Genomic DNA, 22,026 nt, shown 5'->3' with positions numbered 1-22,026 from the left:
TGAAATGCAAAAGTAGGAAGTCAAGAAACACCTGGAGTAACAGGCAAATTTGGCCTTGGAGTACAGAATGAAGCAGGGCAAAGGCTAATAGAGTTTTGCGAAGAGAACGCACTTGTCATAGCAAACACCCTCTTCCAGTAACACAAGAGAACAACACTCTACACATGGACATCACTAGATGGCCAACACTGAAATCAGATTGATTATATTCTTTGCAGCCAAAGATGGAGAAGCTCGATACAGTCAGCAAAAAACAAGACCGGGAGCTAACGAAAAGCAAAGGAGAAAAGGAAAGAAATACCCATTTGAATGCAGAGTTCCCCCCAAGTTGCCAGCATCCAGAATAAAGCATATTTTCTTCTCCACCAGCCTTGTCTCTTTATTGGCTTTTGAGCAGCAAGCAGTGTGATCCCACTTTCACTTATAGAAATAGAGGAAAGTTTCCTACAGGAAGCTGTAAGAGCTTTTCCTGCAAGAAAAGTAGGAATTTTCCAAAAGTAGAAGAGAGAGGATATTGTGGACAGAGGGAACAGAAAATACAAAGAGCAAGAGATGGGAACTATTAATAACTTGACGTAGATGGTGTTTTCCATCTACATCATATATTCTACTGGCATTACTTAGTTCAACCTATTCAAACCTCACAACCCAATGCAGAGGATATTTTTTATCTCCCCATCTACAGTGAAACTGAACCAAACAGAAAGGCGGTTGCCCAGGAAAATTGAACAATTGAGTAACAGACTCGATTCGTTCACCGTCAGTGGTGTCTTGAAGACTCTTACTTTAGCAGGAGGTATTTCAGTTAGATGGGTTAACTTGCCTATGACGTCGTCTTCTGTGGAGGACAGTGAAAGACTCTGGCTATAACAGGAACACTCACTGTGCCAGTAGAGCCATACATTTCCCAAATACCATGTTTTCAGGGCCTGCAAAGCAGCTATTTACACCTGTTCTCTCCCCCTACATTCTATTTCTGGACTCCATTTCCCAGCATTCCCGCGCTCTCAGAGACCCGAGGCCTGGAGGAGCGTGAGCCGCAATGGTTTCCGGGAAATGTGGTCCAGTTTGCGAAACCGAGTTTAAAGTACCGGGCCTTGTGGTACCGCGCAGGCGCTCTCCGGGGCTCGAAGGAGGGCGGGAAGGCCTGGCCGCCGTGCACCACTCGCGGGGGCGCACAGGTGAGTTCGGATCTGGCGGATCCGAGCGGTAGCAGCTGGGTGTGGGCTGGACCAAGCAGGCAGGCAGGCACGTAGGGGGCGGGCCAGAGTCCGCCTGGGTGGGAGGGGAAGGGCGCTGTGGGCAGCGCCCCGCCCCCTCCTGCCGCTCGTGAGGCGGCCCCAGAGCCGACTGTCTTCCACTCAGCGCACAGAAATTGGGCGCCTGCTGTTTTCTGTTCGTGTGTGTGTGTGTGTGTGTGTGTGTGTGTGTGTGTGTGTGTGTAATAAAGTTTTATTAAAGTTTAAAGGAGATAGAGAAAGCTTCTGACATAGGCATCAGAAGGGGGCAAAAGAGTACCCCCTTTGCTAGTGTTAGCAGTGGAGTTATATACTCTCCAATGAATCCAAAGAATGTCTGGAGGTTGTAAAGACCTCACCAGACCTACTGCCATAATTTACATTTTAAGATAACAGAGTTGGCCAGAAGGTTTAATCCAAAGATCGTCCTCAGGCAGGATACATCCTTGTAAAGACCAGACCCACTCCCATAATTTGTTTTAAGATAACAGAATTAGCCAGAGGGTTTAATCCAAAGACTGTCCTCAGGCAGGATACATTATTGTTATATAATCCTAAGGAATGTAGAGGAAAAAAAGTAAAAGTTTGTCCTTTCTTCCTCCTTGAATATCCCAGACCTCTCTCTCCTTGGGGACCCCTAGACTTCTTATCACCCTGCCTAGGAAATGACTCTCTCATTCCCCCCTTTTCTTTTAGGAGAATTATGTTGCCTAGGGAAAAGGGGCGTCGTTCTCATTCCATAACTGCTTCCGAGCTGACAAGGGCGCCTGCTGTTTTCGAGGAGTCTATCCGAGTGCAGAAATGTTGCGATTTCCTAGAAAGGAGTGTGTACCAGTTCTTCACTTGGCGGGTGAAGAAAGAGGCCAGGGAGATTCCGAGGCTTCTCCCAGATCCCAGGGCTGATGAGTGGTCGACCTGGGCTCACGCCCAGGGATGTCCAACCCCAAAGCCCTAGCCTGCTCTGCACGGTCACGCCCTCGGTGCCTGTCCTGATCCTGAGCATCTGTTCCCCTCTCTTTGGGTCTCATCTTCCCTCTCTAATATCCCACCATCACCCTAATCCCCATTCTGTCTCCTTCTCTCTCCCTAGGTCTCTGCTTCTTTATCTCTGAGTCTGTCCCCTTCTCTCTGGGTCTCTGTGTGCCCCCCGGCCCCCATAAGTCTCTGTGTTTTTTCTAAAAACAAAGTTTCAGTTTCCTCCAAAACCATTGCATCACGATCACACGAGGAAGTGAACATCCGTAAAATACAACTGATTAGCTACTCTGCAAGCTTTCCTCAGACTTCGATAATTGTCCTAATAATGTCCTAAATGGCAAAAGAAAAATCCCATATCATGCACTGCATTCGTGGTCCTATCGTTTAGTCTCCGATAACCTGGAGACGGAACCTCCGTTCAGTCTTTTTTTGACCTTCATCGATCTCAGCAATCCTGAAAATAACACACCGTGTGCTTCTAGACGGTCCCTCAGTTTAGACATGTTGGAAGTTCCCTTGTGTTTAGATTTAGATCACATGCTTTTGGCAGGAATACCTTAGGAATGATGCTGTGTCCTTACCAGACCAGCAGCCTGTGATGTCAGCTTGGCCATCACTGGTCACATTGGTCTTGATCACTTGGCTAATGTGTCTGCCAAGTTTCTCTGCTTAAAAATTACCTTCATTTTATAATTACAGTAATCACCCTCCCCTTGGAGGATACACTCCAAGATCCCCAGTGGATGGCTGAAATCTCGGAAAGTACTGAACCCTCTATATACCATTGTTAACTAAAGAATAAAACAACCAGTTATTTTACCAGCAAAATGGGCTTATTCAAGAATAACAGAGAATTGTAATTCTGGAAAAGAAGGTTATAGCAAAAGCCATGGGAAGTTCAACAAATGAGAGAGGGAGCTTTATTTTATAGAGAAAAAAACAAAACAAGGAATTTGGGAAGAGTTGTTTCTAACAAAAGTCCATTGGAGAAAAGTGAAATTTCCAGGTGATTATGGTTTCTCATTGGCCTAGTTGCTTGCCGGTAGTTAATTTCTTGAAGGAGATACAGTGTACATCTTTTCCAGTTTTATGTGTGTTCAGTGGCTAAGTTATGTCCAGTTCTTTGCAACTGTAGCTTGTCAGGCTCCTCTGTACTTGGAAATCTCCAGGCAAGAATACTGGAGTAGGTAGCCATTCCCTCCTCCAGGGGATCTTCCTGATCCAGAGATTGAACCTGCGTCTCCTGCATTGCCAGCAGATTCTTTACCATCTGAACTGCCAGGGAAGCCCCACTTTAAATGAGGTTCCCCTTTATTAATTGTCACACCATGTTTCTTCTAAACAGTTGTACCTATGATAAAGTTGTATTGATAAATTAGGCACAGTAAGAGATTAAAAATAATAATTGTATAACAATATACTATAATAAAACTTTTATGAATATCATCTCTAAAAAAATCTCATTGTACAAATTTAATGCCTCTTGCATCTTAACTAAGCTCTTAGGCACTGTGACTAACTTTTGCAGGTTGACTTTTTTTTTTCTTTTGGCTGTGCCATGCGGCTTGTGAGATAATCCCTGACCAGGGATTGAACCCGGGGCCATGGCAGTGAAAGTGTCCTAACTACTGGATGCCAGGGAAGTCCTGAATTTCTTTTTCTTTCTTCACAATTTCACGGTTAGAAGATTAATTCTTACCCTAGCTCTTAGCAACCTCAGCATGATTTTTTTCTTCTTTCTTTATTAAGTTGAAAACTTTCACCTTTTCACTTCAAGCTTCTTTTTGGCATATTCAAGTGGCCAGCATCAGCATGACTACTCTTTAGCTTTGGGGCCATTATTAAGTAAAATAAGGGCTACTTGAACACAGGCAGTGCGATACTTCAAGAGTCAATCAAGACAACTAAGTGGCTATCACATAGGATGGGGCTTCCCAGGTGGCTCAGTGGTAAAGAATCTGCCTGCCAACACAGGAGACATGGGTTCGATCCGTGGGTCAGGAAGATCTCCTGGAGTAGGAAGTAGCAACCCATTCCAATATTTTTGCCCGGAGAATCCCATGGACAGAGGAGCCTGGTGGGCTACAGTCCATGGGGTCACAAAAGAGTTAAGACATGACTGAGCAACTGAACAACATCTGGCAGGATGCACTGGACAAGGGGATGATTCACATACCAGGTGGGACAAAGCTGGACAGAATGGTGTGTGATTTGAAACTGATGAATTGTTTCTTTATGGAATATTCCACTCAGTGTTTTTGGACCACACTTGACCTCAGGTAACTGAAATCGCAGAAAGCGAAATCGTGGATAAGGGGACTCTGCAGTAATGAGTGACTTGTGAGGAGAGTTAAGCCTGTGTAAGACCTTCATGAAAATTTCACCCACTGGTTTCAGCCCTCAAATGCATGCATTCCTGTGTAGCTAAGTGTGTATAATATATGTCTGTTTGCCAGCTGTGAGACTCTGGGTCTATTTCTGAACTGTGTTAGTTCCCCATTTCTGCTGTAACAAATTACCAGAAACTTACTGGCTTCAAACAACAGAGCTGCAGTGTTCTCCTGCAGTTCTGGAGGCCAGAAGTCTGCACTGGGTTTCATTGGGCGACTATCAAGATGTCAGCAGAGCTATGCTCCCCACCACACCAGAGGCTCCAGGGGAGAATCCATCTCCTCTCCTTGCCTTTTCCAGCTTCTGGGGGCTGCCTGCATTCCTTGGCTAGTGGCCCCTTCCTCCAGCTTCAAAGCTAGAGGCATGGTGCCTTGTCTCTCTGACGCCACTCCTCTTTACATCTGTCCCACCGCCTTCTCCTCCATGTCAGATTGACCTCTGCCTCCCTCCTATAGGGACCCTTGTGATCATGCTTAGGGTCCAGCCAGATAATCCAGGATGGCCCTCCCTTCTCAAGATGCTTATCTTAATCACATCAAAAGTTCATCCTGGGGGACTTTCCTGATGGACCAGTGGTTGAGACTTCATCTTCCAAAGCAGGAGATGTGGGTTTGATCAACCTGGTCAGGCAGCTAAGATCCCACATGTCTCACAGCCGACCAAAACATGAAACAGAAACAGTATTGTAGCAAATTCCATAAAGACTTTTAAAAATGGTCCACATGAAAAAAAAATCTTTAAAATCTTATTAAAAAAAAAAAGTTCATCCTAGGCCTTCTCTGGTGGTCCAGTGGCTAAGACTCTGATCTCCCAATGCAGGGGGCCCAAGTTCAATCCCTGGTTGGGGACCTAGATCCCACATACTGCAACTAAGGGTTCGCATGCCACAACCGAGACCCAGTGCAGCCAAATAAATAAATATTTTTTAAAAAGTTCATCCAAATAGTGAAACAGATCACCAGCCCAGGTTGGATGCATGAGACAAGTGCTCGGGCCTGGTGCACTGGGAAGACTCAGAGGGATTGGGTAGAGAGGGAGGTGGGAGGGGGGATTGGGATGGGGAATACATGTAAATCCATGGCTGATTCATGTCAATGTATGACAAAACCCACTACAGTACTGTAAAGTAATTAGCCTCCAACTAATAAAAATAAATGAAAAAAAAAAAGTTCATCCAAGGGATATGTTTGGGGACCATTATTCAGCCCACCACCTGGTCTATTGCCCATGCCTGTTTTCCCCACAGGCAGAAAGTCCCTTGGGGGCAGAATCACATCTCACTCATCTCTCTGCCCTTAAAACCCTAAGCAGATCCTGTTACTCACATGGGGCACAGAGCATGTTTGATGAATGAATGCAGGAGACCACAGGCTGAGCACCAACTTCTCTCTCTCTGTCTCTTTTTTTTCTTTTGGCTGTGCCACACAGCATATGGGATCCCTGATCAGGGATCAGATCTGTACCCCATGCAGTGGAAGTGTCAAGTCTTAACCACTGAACCACCAAGAAAGTCTCTGAACACCAACTTCTCTTTGTAGAGGATTCTTGAACTTGGTTTCAGTAGCTGGAATCTTTCTTTAAATGACATTTTAACCAGGAGTCCAGGATCCTGAAGCAGGATTTTGGGATAGGTAAAAGGAGCTCTGCAAAATGTGGTCCATCCATACAATGGAATATTACTCAGCCATTAAAAGGAATGAGGAGGGACTTGCCAGGCAGTCCAATAGTTAGGACTTCACCTTCCGATGCAGGAGATGCAGGTTCAATCCAGGGGTCTGGGAGCTGAGATCCCATGTGCCTCGGGGCCAAAAACCAAGTATGAAACACAAGCAATACTGTAATAAATTCAATAAAGACTTTAAAAATGGTCCAGATAAAAAAAATTTTTTAAAGGGAAACCATCACAATATTGTGATTATCCTCCAATTAAAAATAAAATAGGAATGAGGCACTGATTGTGTGCTGTAACATGGATGAGTCTTAAACACATTGTGCTGAGTGGAAGAAGCCAGACACAAAAGGTCATATATGGATGGTTCCATTTATGTGACATGTCCAGAGTAGGCAAATGCATGGAGACAGAAAGACTAGCCATTATGGAGGGTGGGGGAGGCTGGCATGGGAGAAGGGGGATTCAAGGGTGACTGGTTAATAGCACAAGGTTTCCCTTCAGGGCGATGATGCAAGTGTCCTGGAACTAGATAGCTCTGATGGTTGCACACCATTGTGACTGCATTAAATGCCACCGAGTTGTATATATTCAAATGGTTAAAATGGTGTATTTTCTATGTGTTTTACCACAATTTAAAAATTACAAGACACTTCTGTCTATAAGATAGATAACCAACAAGGGCCTACAGTAGAGCACAAGGAAGTCTACTCAATATTCCGGGATAACCTGTAAGAGAAAATAACCATAAAAGAATGAACATATAATATGTATGTGTAACTGAATCACTTTGCTTTACACCTGAAACTGACACAGCATTGCAAATCAACTCTACTCCAATATTAAAAAAAATTTTTTAAGATAAATAAAAATTATAAGACCAAAAGGAGGGGTTGTTGGGATTTCCCTGGTGGTCCAGAGGTTAAGAATCCACCTTGCAATGGAGGGGACATGGGTTTGATCCCTGGTCTGGGAACTAAAATCTCACATGCTGGGGAGCAACTAAGCCTGCATGCCACAAATACTGAGCTGTTGGGTCACAGCGAAAAGAGTCCATGTGCCATAGTGAAAGATCTCACAAGATGCAGCTAAGACCCAACAAAGCAAATCTGTAAAAAAAAGAATTAGCTCTGCGAGCAGACTTCTGGATTTGATTCTCACTCCAACACTTGATCTTTCTGTGACCTTGCACAACGACCTTGGCCTCTTGGGCTCAGAGTTCCTCACCTGGGGATAACTGTAGCTGCTTCTCTGAGAGCCGTTGTTTGGGTGCAGTGGGCTGAACCCCTTGATTGTGAATGGTGATGGTTATAGAATGGAGGCCTCAGGCAGCCTGCCCTGAGCCTTCGCCTTGGCTCTTAGGAGACCAGGGGCCCCTTTGTCATGAGACGTCTTTGGCAGAGTGTCTGTCCAAGCCAGAACTGATGCCCTCTCTGCTCTGTCTCCCTCTAGTAGCTTTGTGGACTCAGGTCTGGTCCTTTCTTTGGGGGATGCATTCCTGGGACCCTGCAATGGCCATCAGGACCCTGACAAGCAAGGGCCAGGTGAGTCTGGGCTCCCTCTTCCCGGAGATAACTTTGTGGGCCCTAGAGGGCCTCCCTGCCTCTGTGTGTGCCCTCAAGACCTTCTGCCTCTCTCAGTACTGGGAGAGATACAATGATAGGATTTCTCTGAAACTGGGAGGTGCGGGGTGGGCCGCAGTATGCTCTGAACTGGGTGGGGTGTTAGATGAGGTCTAAGAATCAATCCTCTAATGCTCAGCAGCCTTTTGGTTACCAGGTAAAGTGGGTAGTGATGGCTTTGCTTCACCCCCGAGCCTTATTCTTGGAGTCAGGAGTGGGGGTTGGGGTCGCGTAGGAGTCTAGGCTGGAGTGTGACTTAGGAATAGCTCTGGCACACAATGACTGGGTAGTTTTTTAAGTGTTTCTCAGGGTTGTCAGGTGTGTAGGTTACGCACTGCACAAGGGTACCTCATCTCAATGGCGTGATTTGCATATCCTCCCTCATACATCGGTATATTTATTATAGCAATTTACACGCAGATGGCAGTCGACTGTCATATGCTAGAAATAACTGGTGTAGTATAACAACTTTCCACCAGATGGCGGTAAAGATGGGGGACTGTGTTCTATACGGTTGGCCAAAAAGTTCGTTCGGGTTTTTGCCACCCTAATCGCCGAGTCAGAATGTTTCAGGCCAGAGAGCAAGTGGTAGGCTTTTGACCCATGACTTGTCCCACCCCAGGATTCTAGAAAGACATGCCCTTCTGTGATGTAATATTGGCCCTTGCAGGAATCAGTGACCTTCAAGGACGTGGCCGTGGACTTCACCCCGGAGGAGTGGGGCCGCCTGGGGCCTGGCCAGAGGGAGCTGTATCGGGATGTGATGCTGGAGAACTACCAGAACCTTCTCTCTCTGGGTGAGTCTCTGCCCCCTGCCCTCCTCTCATGGCCTCTGTGCCCACCCACTGCTTCACTGTGGGCATTCATTCACTGGGGTCCTCTCTGCTCCTCTCCCGGGCCCCTGCTGGGTGGCCCATGCATCTGCCTCTCCAACGGCTTCTGCCAGAATCTCCAGCATACCCAGGTGCCGAGTCTTCTGCCTGTCCCACCAACCCTTCAGCCAGTGCCCCTGCCTTCTGCTTCTTTTTTAAAAAATTTTATTGCAATATAGTTGATTTACAATGTTAATTTCTGCTATGCACCAAAGTGACTCAGTTATACATATATATATATCCTTTTTCATATTCTTTTCCATTTTGGCTTGTCACAGGATGTTGAATATAGTTCCCTGTGCTATACCGTAGGACCTTGTTGTTTATCCATTCTATATATAATAGTTTGCATCTGCTAATCCCAAACTCCCAGTCCTTCCCTCCTGCCCTCCCCCCAACCCTTGGCAACCACAAATCTGTTCTCTATGTCTATGAGTCTGTTTGTTTCATAGAATGAAACATCTGTTTCATTTGCCCTGTACCTGCTTTACCCCAATCTCTGCCTCTGTCTTCACCTGGCCTTTTTCCCTCCCAATGTGTCCTTGTGTCTCTATTCTTATAAGGACACCAGTCATTAGAATTAGGGTCCACCCTAATCCATTAGGACCTCATCTTAATTAGTTATATCTGCAAAGCCCCTCGTTCCAAATCAGGTCACGTGCTGAGGTCCCTGGGGGCATAATTTGGTGAGGGGAACACTTCCCCCCAGTGCAGGAAGAAAGGAATTGTTTGTTGTTTAGTTGCTAAATCATGTCTGACTCTGCGGCTCCATGGACTATAGCCCACCAGGCTCCTCTGTCCATGGGATTATCCAGGCAAGAATACTGGAGTGGTGTGCCATTTCCTTCTCCGGGGATCTTCCCCACTCAGAGATCAAAATCCACATCTCCTGCATTGGCAGGAAGATTCTTTACAACTGAACCACCTGGGAAGCCCAAAGACAGCAGGCCTGGAAAAAAAAAAAAATCAGATGAGATGAATTTTAGTTATCTGTTTTGTGGCACCCAATCTAGCCAAAATATGATCACGTGGGCGATGTTGACATCATAATAGCCTATTAATTATTAATGAGGTCATTTTCTTTTTTCTCTATGTCAAGTCTTCGAAATGTGGTATGTATTTTGCATTCAACTTGAACACAGAGCTGGAAGCTTAAACAGTGACATCGGGGTTCAGGCTCTCTCTGGAATGGAGTAAGCACTCAGTAATCAAGTTTAGTGTTGGCCATTAGATCTTCCAATCATTAGGCATCCAATGTATGCATCTCCTCTGTAGACCCCGGGCCTGGGGCCCAGCCCTAAGGCCTCCCTGTAACCATGGCATCCATGGCCAAGTCTTGTGTCTTTTCCAGGGGCAGGGTTTCCTGGGGCCAAACCCGATGTGATCTCCCGTCTGGAGCAAGGGGAAGAGCCCAGGATGGAGAGGAGAGAAACTCAGCAAGTTACCTGTCCAGGTGGGTAAGTGTGTCTAGCAGGTGTGAGACATCTTCCTACCCCATCTGTTGTGATCAGTGATGGTTATTCAAGAGTGAGGGAATGTAATATACAGGCTGTCACTTTGGGCCCTGCATTTGAATCCAAGCTCCACTACTTCCTGGCTCTGTGACCTTCAGGCAAGTCATTTAGCCCTTGTGTACCTCAGTTTCCTCATCTGCAAAATGGGATCAATGACAGTACCTGGAATTGGGAAGAGTAAGTGAGTTAACATGTAGAGGGCAGCCTGGCGCCTCTCACCCAGGAAACCCCATGCTCAGAATAGGCTCCAGTGGTTATCATTGTGGTACCCAGAAGTGGTACCTGGCCTGACATGTTAGGAGACAGGAAGAAGCCAGATTTCTGCCCCTACTAGCCCACAGCCTCATCAGAGGAGGGGACAGAAGCATCTCTGTTTCCATCACTGTCCGTCCTGTTGTGGGACCAGGACTTGCCCCCTCCCTCCCCTTCACTCATCACATCAGGTTCCAGTCCTGTCCCTCCTGCCCCCTCTTTGCCCAGTTCCCCCCCACCCCACAGCCCTGGCTCAGGCCTCAGTGAACCTTACCTGGACACCCCCCGCCAGCCTCCTTCCTGGCCTCCCAGCTTCTGGCCTTACACCCTGTGGTTCATCTCACAGACAGCCCCAGATCCCATCCCTCCCCTGCCTACAGCCCTCCTGTGACCCCCCAGTGCCCCGAGTCTGAGTCCGAGCCCAAACCTGGTACTTGAGGCCTTACTACATGGTCCAGCCCGTTCCGTCTCTGGCCTCATGTCTCATCACCATCCACCTGTGGTGATACGCTATGACCTAACCTCACTCACCAAAGCCCCTGTCCTGCCCTCAACTTGAACATGTGTTCCCACTCTGGGTCTTCGCACATGTTGTTCCCTCTGCCTGGAACACCCTTCCCTGCTTTGTCTGCCTGGCAAACGCCTTCATGTTCCTCAAGGATACAGGTCACCTCTTCCAGGAGGCCCCCCCTGACTTCCAGGCTGAGTGACCTGCCCCTTCTTGATGCTTTCACAGCTACTTGCTTGAGCTATTACTGCACTGGTTCACGCGGCAGTGAGTGTGGGCCCTGGAGCCAGACTCTGAGTTCGAATCCAAGCTCTGCCACTGACAGGCCATGTGACTGTGGGCAAGTGACGTAAGTTCTGGGTGCTTATCTGTAAAGTAGGACACTAATAGTACCCACTTCACTGCGTTTTTTATGAGGACTAAGTTAGAGAACTCTGGACTCTTGAGACTCAAGTGGGTTTCCATGGATGAGAACATCTCCATGTGTCTTTGAAGTTCACATCAGTAGAGAAAAGCACATCCACGTGACTCTTGCAGAGAGGATGACTCAGAAGCCTGCATGTGATCTCTCTAGCTAAGTCGCTTCAGTCATGTCCCACTCTTTGCAGTCCCATGTACTGTAGCCTACCGGGCTCCTGTGTCCATGGGAGTCTCCAGGCAAGAATATTGGCATGGATTGCCATGCCCTCCTCCAGGGGATCTTCCCAGCCCAGGGGTCAAACCCATGTCTCTAAGGTCTCTTGCAATCCAGGCAGGTTCTTTACCCCTAGCACCACCTGGGAAGCCCTTTACCCACACACATATTTGTTATATACTTTGCTGTAGAAACTTTAACTGGGCATTCAACTTGTTGAGTCATGTAAATCCTTCCAGAAAAATCACCAAACGAGTAGATGGTAGTGGGTTCACCCCCAGAGATATGACGACTAATTGCAATGTGGGATTTTGAAAATAATCCTGATGTCATTGGATTAGGCAATGGTTTCTTAGATATGACATCAAAGGAACAAGTGACGAAAGAAAAAGTAAATCAGACACCATCACAATTTAAAAACTGTTTGCTTCAAAGACACTGCAAAGAAAAGGCAACCCACAGAACACAAGACAAATTTTGTAAATTATATGTCTGGCAAGGGACGGATAATTCATACAACTCAATAATAAAAAGACAATCTCGTTAAAAATGGGGTGGCTTCCCTGGTGGTCCAGTGGCTAAGACTCCACACTCCCAGTGCATGGGCTAGTTTCCCTCCTTGATCAGAAAACTAGATCTCACATGTTGCAACTAAGAGTTTGCATGCTGCAGTTAAAGATCCTGAGTGCTTCAGCTAAGACCCAGTGCAGCCAAATAAATAAATACAAGAAAAAAAGTGGGCCAAGGATCTCAATAGCCATTTTCTTCAAAGACACCCAAGTGTTCAACAAGCACGTGAAAAGATGCTCTAACACATGCTCTACCCTATATGTGTGCATGCTAAGTTGCTTCAGTCCACGTCTGATTCTTTGCAACCCTATGGACTGTAGCCTGGCAGTCTCCTGTCCATGGGATTCTCCAGGCAAGAATACTAAAGTGGGTTGCTGTGCCCTCCTCCAGGGAATCTTCCCAGCCCAGGTATCAAACCTGTGTGTCTTACACCTCTTGCATTGGGAGGTGTGTTCTTTACCACTAGCACCACCTGGGAAGCCCAACATTAGCATATACCTGCTAATAACCGGCCATGGTGAGGACCACGAACCAGGCACCAGATGGACGTCATGAATCCTCCACTTACAGTAAACAGTGCCGATAGCCTACTACATTTTGACCCATGGTTTCGGGCACACAGAAAAAGATAATTAACCTGTAGCTGTGTAAACATCCCAGGAGTTCAGTGCTCAGAGTTTAGCCAAGTGTCATTGCCATGGTTACAGAGAGAAATAAAAACTGAGTAAAGTGGACCTTCTGTGTTAACTCTCCCTGCACACGCCCTCCAGCAATGGTATGAGAATGCTCCTACCATCCTCGTTTGCCAACACTGAATATTTTTTAATATTTTCCAATCTAAAAAGTATCAAATGGCATCTGAGTAACTTGACTTTTTAGACTACCACTAATGTTGAGCATCTTTTTACATATTTATCAGCCACTTGTTTTTCTTCTACAGAATGTCTGTTCACATTCCTGCTTCACTATTTCATTAGACTATTTATCTTTTTCTTATTGATTTGTGAAAATGTGTTACACATTATGGCTAAGAAACCACTATGCACATAAACTGCTTTGCCACTCAATTTTTTGTGTGTTTAGAATATACTGAGTCCATCCTTCTGTGTCACAACATGAGTCTACCTCATGCCTTTTGAACTAGCAATATGAACTTTGAAATCTTTTTTAGATTACAATGCCATATCTAAATAATCAGCTTCTTTTGTCCTGGGACAGATGAAGTTGATATTTTCCATTTCTTTCAGACTTGGAGACAAGCTCTGCAACTAATCAGGAGATGCTTCCAAAAAAGAGTATTTCTGAAGAGGTGGCTTCCCCAGTGGCAAAGATGGAGGGAATTTTAAGGGCAGTGCTTGGAGATGCCAAGCTGGGGGAGTCCTGGACGTGTGGCTGTCAGCTGGAAGACCAGGGCAAGCAGGAGAGGTGTTTGAGGTGGTTGTTCGCTACTCCCAAGGAAGATACCCATGAGAAGAGGGGCCTTGACTGCAACGAGCTTAGGAGAAGCTTCAAGAGGACCTCAGCCTTCATCAGGAAGCAAAGAGTGCTTGGGGGAGAGAGGCCTCAGAAGTGGACCGGGTCAAGAAAGAGCCTCAAATGCCAAAGGACCTTTGTCGAGAAGAAATCATTCAACTGCACAGAATGTGGGAAAGCCTTCATCTACCATTCTGACTACATTATACACCAGAGAATTCACACTGGAGAGAAGCCCTACAAGTGTAATGATTGTGGGAAGGCATTCAGCAACAGCTCGTATTTCATCCAGCACCACATCATCCACACGGGAGAGAAGCCCTACGCCTGCAACGAGTGTGGCAAGACCTTTACCCAGAGCTCATCACTCACTGAGCACCAGAGGATCCACACTGGAGAAAAACCCTACAAATGCAAGCAATGTGGGAAAGCCTTCACCCAGAGTTCCTCCCTCATCAAGCACCAGCGATGCCACACGAGGGAGAAACCCTATAAATGCCACCAGTGTGGAAAGTTCTACTCCCAGGTGTCCCACCTCACCCGCCACCAGAAAATCCACACAGGAGAGAAGCCCTACAAATGCGACGAATGTGGCAAGGCTTTCTGTCACACCTCCTCCCTGACTCAGCACCAGACAATCCACACCGGAGAGAAACCCTACAAATGTAATGAGTGTGGGAAGACTTTCAGCCACAGCTCGTCGCTGACGCAGCACCAGCGAGTTCACACTGGAGAGAAACCTTATGAGTGCCCCGAGTGTGGCAAAGCCTTCAGCCACAGTTCGTCACTGATTCAGCATCAGAGAATTCATACTGGCGAGAAGCCCTATGAGTGTCACGACTGCGGGAAGGCTTACACACAGATCTCCCACCTCATGAGGCACCAGAGTATTCACATAGGGGAGAAACCCTATGTCTGTAATGACTGTGGAAAGGCTTTCGGTCATACCTCTTCCTTTATTCAACACCAGACAATTCACACTGGTGAAAAGCCCTACAAGTGTAACAAATGCGGGAAAACCTTCAGCCAGAACTCCTCGCTTACACGCCACCAGCGAATTCACACCGGGGAGAAGCCCTATGAGTGTAAAGTTTGCAGTAAGGCATACACCCAGATCTCCCATCTCATTCAGCACCAGAGGACTCACACGGGAGAGAAACCTTATGAGTGCTGTGAGTGTGGGAAAGCCTTTAGCCGGAGCACCCATCTTATTGAGCATCAGAAGATCCACACGGGCAAGAAACTCTATAAGTGTAAGGAGTGTGGGAAAACATTCAGTCACAGCTCATCCCTCACTCAACACCAGAGGATTCACACGGGTGAGAAGCCCTATGCCTGTAAGCAATGCGGGAAAGCCTTCAACCAGAGCATCCACCTTATTCAACACCAAAGGATTCACACTGGGGAGAAGCCCTACAAGTGTAAGAACTGTGGGAAAACGTATACCCAGATCTCACACCTCATTCAACACCAGAAAGTTCACAGGGGTGGCAAGCACTCTGCATGTAACAAATGTGGAGAGGACTTCAACTGGGGACCACACCTGGCAGAACACCAGAGACTTCATACTATGCATGGTGGCTATGTCTGCCGTGATTTTGAGAAAGCCATTTCTTGGAGCACACAGCTTGCTGATCAGAGAACTCATGCTGACTAGAGGGCCTGCGAGTGAAACAGACTGGTGATTCTGCTGTTGGATTCCATTCAGCCTTCATCAGCAGTTGTAAATTCTTCCCAGAGAGGAGCCCTAACACTATGTATCAAAAGAGTTGGTTCCTTTACTTACCTGGAAGGATGGCACCATTTATCACCAGCTGGGACAGCTTCTGATCATTTAAAGGGCTTCACCCTAAAACCGTGGCTTCCCCCCTATTTCTCAACCTTACAGTGTCTCCAGGTGGTGTGGTAGGTATGGGGTGGTCTAAATGAGATGCATCGTCAGCTGGGATCTTTAATAAGGTCTCTCAATTTTCTGCTGTTTCTCCCTTTCTGTTCTTATGAAGCATATGAAAACTGAAAATGTTAGTCATTCATGTCCAAGTCATGAGTCATGTCAAGAGTCAAGTGTCATGTCCAACTCTTTGCAACCTCTTGGACTATAGGCCACCAGGCTCCTCTGATGGAATTTTCCAGGCAATACTGGAGTGGGTTCCTGGGTTGGGAAGATCCCTTGGAGGAGCGCATAGCAACCCACTCCAGTATTCTTGCTGGGGAAATACCACGGACAGAGGAGCCTGGTGGGCTTCAGTCCATGGAGTGGCAAAGAGACCCAACTGAAGTGACTGAGAATGGTATTGCACACATAAAATATTTATTGGTATAATCACAGATATGTGATTTTAGAAACAATTTTTTAACTTGATATAATGGGAATATTTTCCCATGACAATGCAAAAAATATATAGTACATGTTTTACAAAAATATTATATATACATGTGTATATATCTATGTCATCATTTGCCATTTTTAACAGCTGCATAATATTTCATGCTAGAATTTCTTGAATTTATTTAACCAAGCTCTGTTATTGGATATTTGTTTTATTTACTTTTTCATCATTGGACATACATTATTTAACACTTGTGCAAATTATCCCCATAAGATGAATTCCTAGAAGTAAGCTTATGGGATTACAGAATGTCCATATTTAAAATTGTGATAGTTATTGCTAAATAATCCTCAGAAAAGGATAAACCAATTTACATGACTCCTGAAAGTGTATATGAGTGCCTATTTCTTTGTTCCTCCATGTCATTCATAAATACTCAGTATTAGTCTTATTATTTTTAACATTTCTAATCTAATTAAAAATATCCTATTGATAGGGAGATTAATGATATTTTTATACACTTATTGATGTTTTGTCTTCTTCAAATTGCTTACTTGTATGTTTTGCCCATTTTTAATTGGGCTGCATTTTTGTATTGATTTACAGGAACAAGTCTATGTATTATACATATTAATTCTTTGGTATTTTGTTAGTTTGTTATTTCTCTTAGTTTTGCTTATTTTTGGCTATATAGAATTTTAAACTTTCTATGTATTCAATTCTATTTTCTTTCATACTTCTTGGATCAACTGTCATGCTAAGAAAGACCTTCCTCATGCCCAAGATTATGAAAAAAGTTCTCCTATATTTTATTCTAGTACTTCTATGATTTTTAACAATTAAATTTTTATTCCTTCTGCATTTATTATGTCTTATGGTATAAAATTTCAATTTCTAGAAATCACTTGCACTGATTCCTTGGCTGGTGGCCACTTCATCCTTAAAGTCAGCAGTGTGGCATCTTTAAACTCATCAGAATATATTCCACAACATATGTAACTTTCTCGGCATTTTTGGTCTATTTCCTTCTCAAAGACTCACCCCTCTTTTACTAACATATTAGTGTAGAATAATTGGATTTTTAGTCTAAGAGAACCTAATTTTGAATTTTGCCTTTGCCATTGTCTTGCTGACTGATCCAGTTTCTTTGTACTTAAAATGAGACTAGTAAACTATATTACAAAAGATGTTTGAGTTTCAGGTAACAGAAAACTCAAAACTACTCAAAGAAGAAAGACAGTTTAGGGTTTCCCTGGTGATTCAGTGGTTTAAAAAAAAAAAAATCTCCTCAGTGCAGGAGAAACGAGTTGGATTCCTACATGCCACAGAGCAGCTAAGTCCACGTGCAGCAACTATTGAGCCTGTGCTCTGGGGCCTGGGAGTTGCAACCGCTGAAGCCCGTGTGCCCCATATCCTGTGCTCTGCAACAAGAGAAGCCACTACAGTAAACCTGCATGCTGCAAACAGAGAGTAGTGCGTGCAACAACCAAGACCCAGCACAACCAAAAATAAAGTTGTGGAAAAAAGACAGTCTACTACCTCAAGTAGCCTAAAGGACCCAAACAAGGCATCCATCTTGTTTACCCTAATATTTTGAGATGCCTTCTATGGTAAGTCAAGAAAACCTTAGCTCAAGTTGTGACAAACACTAGGAAGAAGAAATCTACAGGTAAAGCTGCTATACATTAGTATTTCTCTACAATGCATTTGAGATTTACATAGTTTTTGTTTCACCATTACCGTCAAATAATTATATTTCCTGATCACCCTTTCATTCCTTTCACTCCTTTGCCTGTTTACTTCGTGACATTGTACAGGAAGGAGTGATCAAGACTATCCCCAAGAAGAAATGCAAAAAAAGAAAATGGTTGTCTGAGGCCTTACAAATAGCTGAGAAAAGAAGAGAAGTGAAAGGCAAAGGAGAAAAGAAAAGATATACCCATCTGAATGCAGAGTTCCAAAGAAAGCAAGGAGAGATAAGAAAGCCTTCCTCAGTGATCAATGCAAAGAAATAGAGGAAAACAATGGAATGGGAAAGACTATAGATCTCTTCAAGAAAACTACAGATACCAAGGGAACATTTCATGCACACAAGATGGGCACAATAAAGGACAGAAATTGTATGGACCTAACAGAAGCAGAAGATATTAAGAAGAGGTGGCAAGAATACAAAGAAGAACTATACAAAAAAAATCTTCATGACCCAGATAATCATGATGGTGTGATCACTCACCTAGAGCCAGACATCCTGGAATGTGAAGTCAAGTGGGCCTTAGGAAACATCACTACGAACAAAGCTAGTGGAGGTGATGGAATTCCAGTTTGAGCTATTTCAAATCCTGAAAGATGATGCTGTGAAAGTGCTGCACTCAATATGCCAGCAAATTTGGAAAACTGAGCAGTGGCCACAGGACTGGAAAAGGTCAGTTTTCATTCCAATCCCAAAGAAAGGCAATGCCAAAGAATGTTCAAACTACTGCATGATTGCACTCATCTCACATGCTAGCAAAGTAATGCTCAAAATTCTCCAAGCCAGGCTTCAACAATATGTGAACCGTGAACTTCCAGATGTTCAAGCTGGATTTAGAAAAGGGAAAGGAACCAGAGATCAAATTGCCAACATCCGTTGGATCATCGAGCAAGAGTTCCAGAAAAACATCTACATCTTTATTGACTACGCCAAAGCCTTTGACTGTGTGGATCACAACAAACTGGAAAATTCTTCAAGAGATGGGACGACCTGACCTGCCTCCTGAGAAACCTGTATACAGGTCAAGAAGCAACAGTTAGAAAAGACAAGGAACAACAGACTGGTTCCAGATCGGGAAAGGAGTACCTCAAGGCTGTATATTGTCACCCTGCTTATTTAACTTATATGCAGAGTACATCATGAGAAACTCTGGGCTGGATGAAGCACAAGCTGGAATCAAGATTGCCAGGAGAAATATCAATAACCTCAGATATGCAGATGACACCACCCTTATGGCAGAAAATGAAGAAGAACTAAGGAGTCTCTTGATGAAAGTGAAAGAGGATAGTGAAAAAGTTGGTTTAAAACTCAACATTCAGAAAACTAAGATCATGGCATCTGGTCCCATCACTTCATGGAAAATAGATGGGGAAACAATGAAAACAGTGACAGACTTTATTTTGGGGGGGCTCCAAAATCACTGCAGATGATGACTTCAGCCATGAAATTAAAAGATGCTTACTCCTTGGAAGAAAAGTTATGACCAACCTAGACAGCATATTAAAAAGCAGAGACATTACTTTGCCAGCAAAGGTCCGTCTAGTCAAAGCTATGTTTTTTCCAGTAATCATGTATAGATGTGAGAGTTGGACTATAAAGAAAGCTGAGTGCTGAAGAATTGATGCTTCTGCACTGTGGTGTTGGAGAAACCTCTTGAGAGTCTCTTGGACTGCAAGGAGATCCAACCAGTCCATCCTAACAGAAATCAGTCCTGAATATTCATTAGAGGGACTGATGCTGAAGCTGAAGCTCCAATATTTTGGCCACCTGATGCAAAGAACTGACTCATTGGAAAAGACCCTGATGCTGGGAAGGATTGAAGGCGGGAGGAGAAGGGGACGACAGAGGATGAGATGGTTGGATGGCATCACCAACTCAATGGACATGTGTTGGAGTAAGCACTGGGAGCTGGTGATGGGCAGGGAAGCCTGGCATGCTGCAGTCCATGGGGTCACAAAGTGTCGAACATGACTGAGCCACTGAACTGATCTGAACTTTTAATTTCCTATTATGTGTTTCCTCTTTATTGCCTTTTGTGTCTTTAATCACTGTCTCCAGAGTCTAGAGTACTGCCTGAAACGTGGTAGGTTCTCAGAAAATAGTCATCGATTAATGGACTGATTTACTTCAAGGCTGAAGTAAATTACCATCCCCACTTGTATGGTAAGAGTGGTAGTTTCCTCACACCCTCAAGACTGTCATACAACTTTAAATTTTGGCCAGGTATGTAAGTAAAGATAGCATTTTTCCTTCTCTTCCTGGCGATCTCCCACTGGACCCTTAAAGCCTTTTTCAAGATCCTTCCCCTGAGAAACATCCCTCACAGCAACTCTTTCATTCAAACTGGATTTAGAAAAGGCAGAGGAACCAGAGATCAAATTGCCAACATCCACTGGATCATCAAAAAAGCAAGAGAGTTCCAGAAAAACATCTACTTCTGCTTTATTGACTATGCCAAAGCCTTTGACTGTGTGCATCACAAAACTGTGGAAAATTCTGAAAAAGATGGGAATACCAGACCACCTGACCTGCCTCCTGAGAAATCTGTATGCAGGTCAGGAAGCAACAGTTAGAACTGGACATGGAACAACAGACTGGTTCCAAAAGGGAAAGGAGTACATCAAGGCTGTATATTGTCACACTGCTTATTTAACTTATACGCAGAGTACATCATGAGAAATGCTGGGCTGGATGAAGCAGAAGCTGGAATCAACATTGTCAGGAGAAATATCGATAACCTCAAATATGCTGATGACACCACTCTTATGGCAGAAAGTGAAGAAGAACTAAAGAGCCTCTTGATGAAAGAGGAGAGTGAAAAAGGTGGCTTAAAGCTGAACATTCAGAAAACTAAGATCATGGCATCTGGTCCCATCACTTCATGGCAAATAGATGGAGAAACAGTGGAAACAGTGGCTGACTTTATTTTGGGGGGCTCCAAAATCACTGCAGATGGTTACTGCAGCCATGAAATTAAAAGACGCTTACTCCTTGGGAAAAAATGATGACCAACCTAGACAGCATATTAAAAAGCAGAGACATTCCTGGAGAAGGAAATGGCAACCCACTCCAGTATTCTTGCCTGGAAAAGTCCATGGACAGAGGAGTCTGGCGGGCTGAAGTCCATGGGGTTACATGACTGAGCATGTGTGCACGAGGGTGGAGGGAGATGGGTTGGTAGCAATAAAGTGGGAGAACTGAAAAAGAAAAAAAGCGGAGACATTACTTTGCCAATAAAGGCCCATCCAGTCAAGGCTATGGTTTTTCCAGTAGTTATGTATGGATGGGAGAGTTGGACTACAAAGAAAGCTGAGCACCGAAGAATTGATGCTTTTGAACTGTGGTGTTGGAGAAGACTCTTGAGAGTCCCTTGGACTGCAAGGAGATCCAACCAGTCCATCCTAAAGGAGATCAGTCCTGGTGTTCACTGGAAGGACTGATGCTGAAGCTGAAACTCCAATACTTTGGCCACCTGATGTGAAGAGCTGACTCATTGGAAAAGACCCTGATGCTGGGAAAGATCAAAGACAGGAGAAGGGGATGACAGAGGATGAGATGGTTGGATGTCATCACTGACTCAATGGATATGAGTCTGAATAAACTCCGGGAGTTGGTGACGGACAGGGAAGTCTGGGGTGATGCAGTCCATGGGGTGGCAAGGAGTTGGACACGACTGAGCAACTGAACTGAACTGAGCTGAGCAACTAACACTTTCACTTTTTTGTTATACCAGGTGTAAATTATCTCTCAGGAATGGAATGGCCCAAGCCTTGTGATACTGTTTTCCTGGTGAGTTTATCAGTTCTTTTCTGTTTCTCTGTAACAGCTGATATTTACCAAACAAGGAAGTTTTCTGACTCAGCAGAGATTTGCTTTTATACAGTTTTTGATACAAAGGGAACAATTCGTTTCTATCTTGTTGGGACTTTCTTTACCAACAGAGAGGTAAGTCTACCCATAATTTTCAAAGCCAAGCAATTAAATGTTGTAAGTCCCCCCCCCCCCCACCAAAGGAAATCTTCATGTAATAATGGCTTTTTTTTGTTTTTGTTTCGACTGCACCATGCAGCTTTTGAGATCTTAGTTCCCCAACCTGGATTGAACCCTGGGACCAGAGCAGTGATAGTGCCATGTCCTAACCACTGGACCACCAGGGAATTGACTTTTTTTTTTTTTTTTATTATAGCCATCCTAGTGGGTAGCATCTCATTGTGGTTTGGATTTG

The 22,026-nt window shown here is 44.7% G+C and overlaps 2 protein-coding genes across 4 annotated transcripts in view; one reads left to right on the top strand and one right to left on the bottom strand.

Moving 5' to 3' along the window:
• Positions 1 to 1,128: 1,128 nt before the first annotated feature.
• Positions 1,129 to 17,142, top strand: LOC122420143 (zinc finger protein 345-like). The gene is made up of 6 exons (XM_043434906.1): positions 1,129 to 1,181; positions 1,935 to 2,088; positions 7,729 to 7,820; positions 8,569 to 8,695; positions 10,122 to 10,223; positions 13,496 to 17,142. The coding sequence occupies exons 2-6, from the start codon at positions 2,040 to 2,042 to the stop codon at positions 15,376 to 15,378; spliced, it is 2,253 nt and encodes a 750-aa protein (XP_043290841.1). The 5' UTR covers positions 1,129 to 1,181; positions 1,935 to 2,039; the 3' UTR covers positions 15,379 to 17,142.
• Positions 3,122 to 22,026, bottom strand: part of LOC122420148 — a 33,680-nt gene continuing 14,775 nt past the window's right edge. For 2 of the 3 annotated variants that reach the window (XR_006263208.1, XR_006263212.1), the window contains one exon: positions 9,659 to 9,719. The gene's annotated coding sequence lies outside the window, so the exon portion shown is untranslated. Of the gene's footprint in view, positions 3,568 to 9,658; positions 9,720 to 22,026 lie in introns of those variants that run through there. The other variant, XR_006263207.1, reaches the window with a different exon arrangement.

The sequence above is a fragment of the Cervus canadensis genome, chromosome 18 (assembly GCF_019320065.1).
Source record: "Cervus canadensis isolate Bull #8, Minnesota chromosome 18, ASM1932006v1, whole genome shotgun sequence".
Lineage (NCBI taxonomy): Eukaryota > Metazoa > Chordata > Mammalia > Artiodactyla > Cervidae > Cervus > Cervus canadensis.
The sequence above is the reverse complement of the archived record's forward strand: the minus strand, read 5'-3'. Positions and strand labels throughout refer to the sequence as shown.

Bases quoted from the DNA above. Each gene is read 5' to 3' on its own strand.
- LOC122420143 (XM_043434906.1), top strand. From the start codon at position 2,040: ATGTTGCGATTTCCTAGAAAGGAGTGTGTACCAGTTCTTCACTTGGCG. The intron at 2,089-7,728 runs GTGAAGAAAGAG...GTCTCCCTCTAG, and splicing joins ACCAGTTCTTCACTTGGCGG to TAGCTTTGTGGACTCAGGTC. The intron at 10,224-13,495 runs GTGGGTAAGTGT...CATTTCTTTCAG, and splicing joins TCAGCAAGTTACCTGTCCAG to ACTTGGAGACAAGCTCTGCA.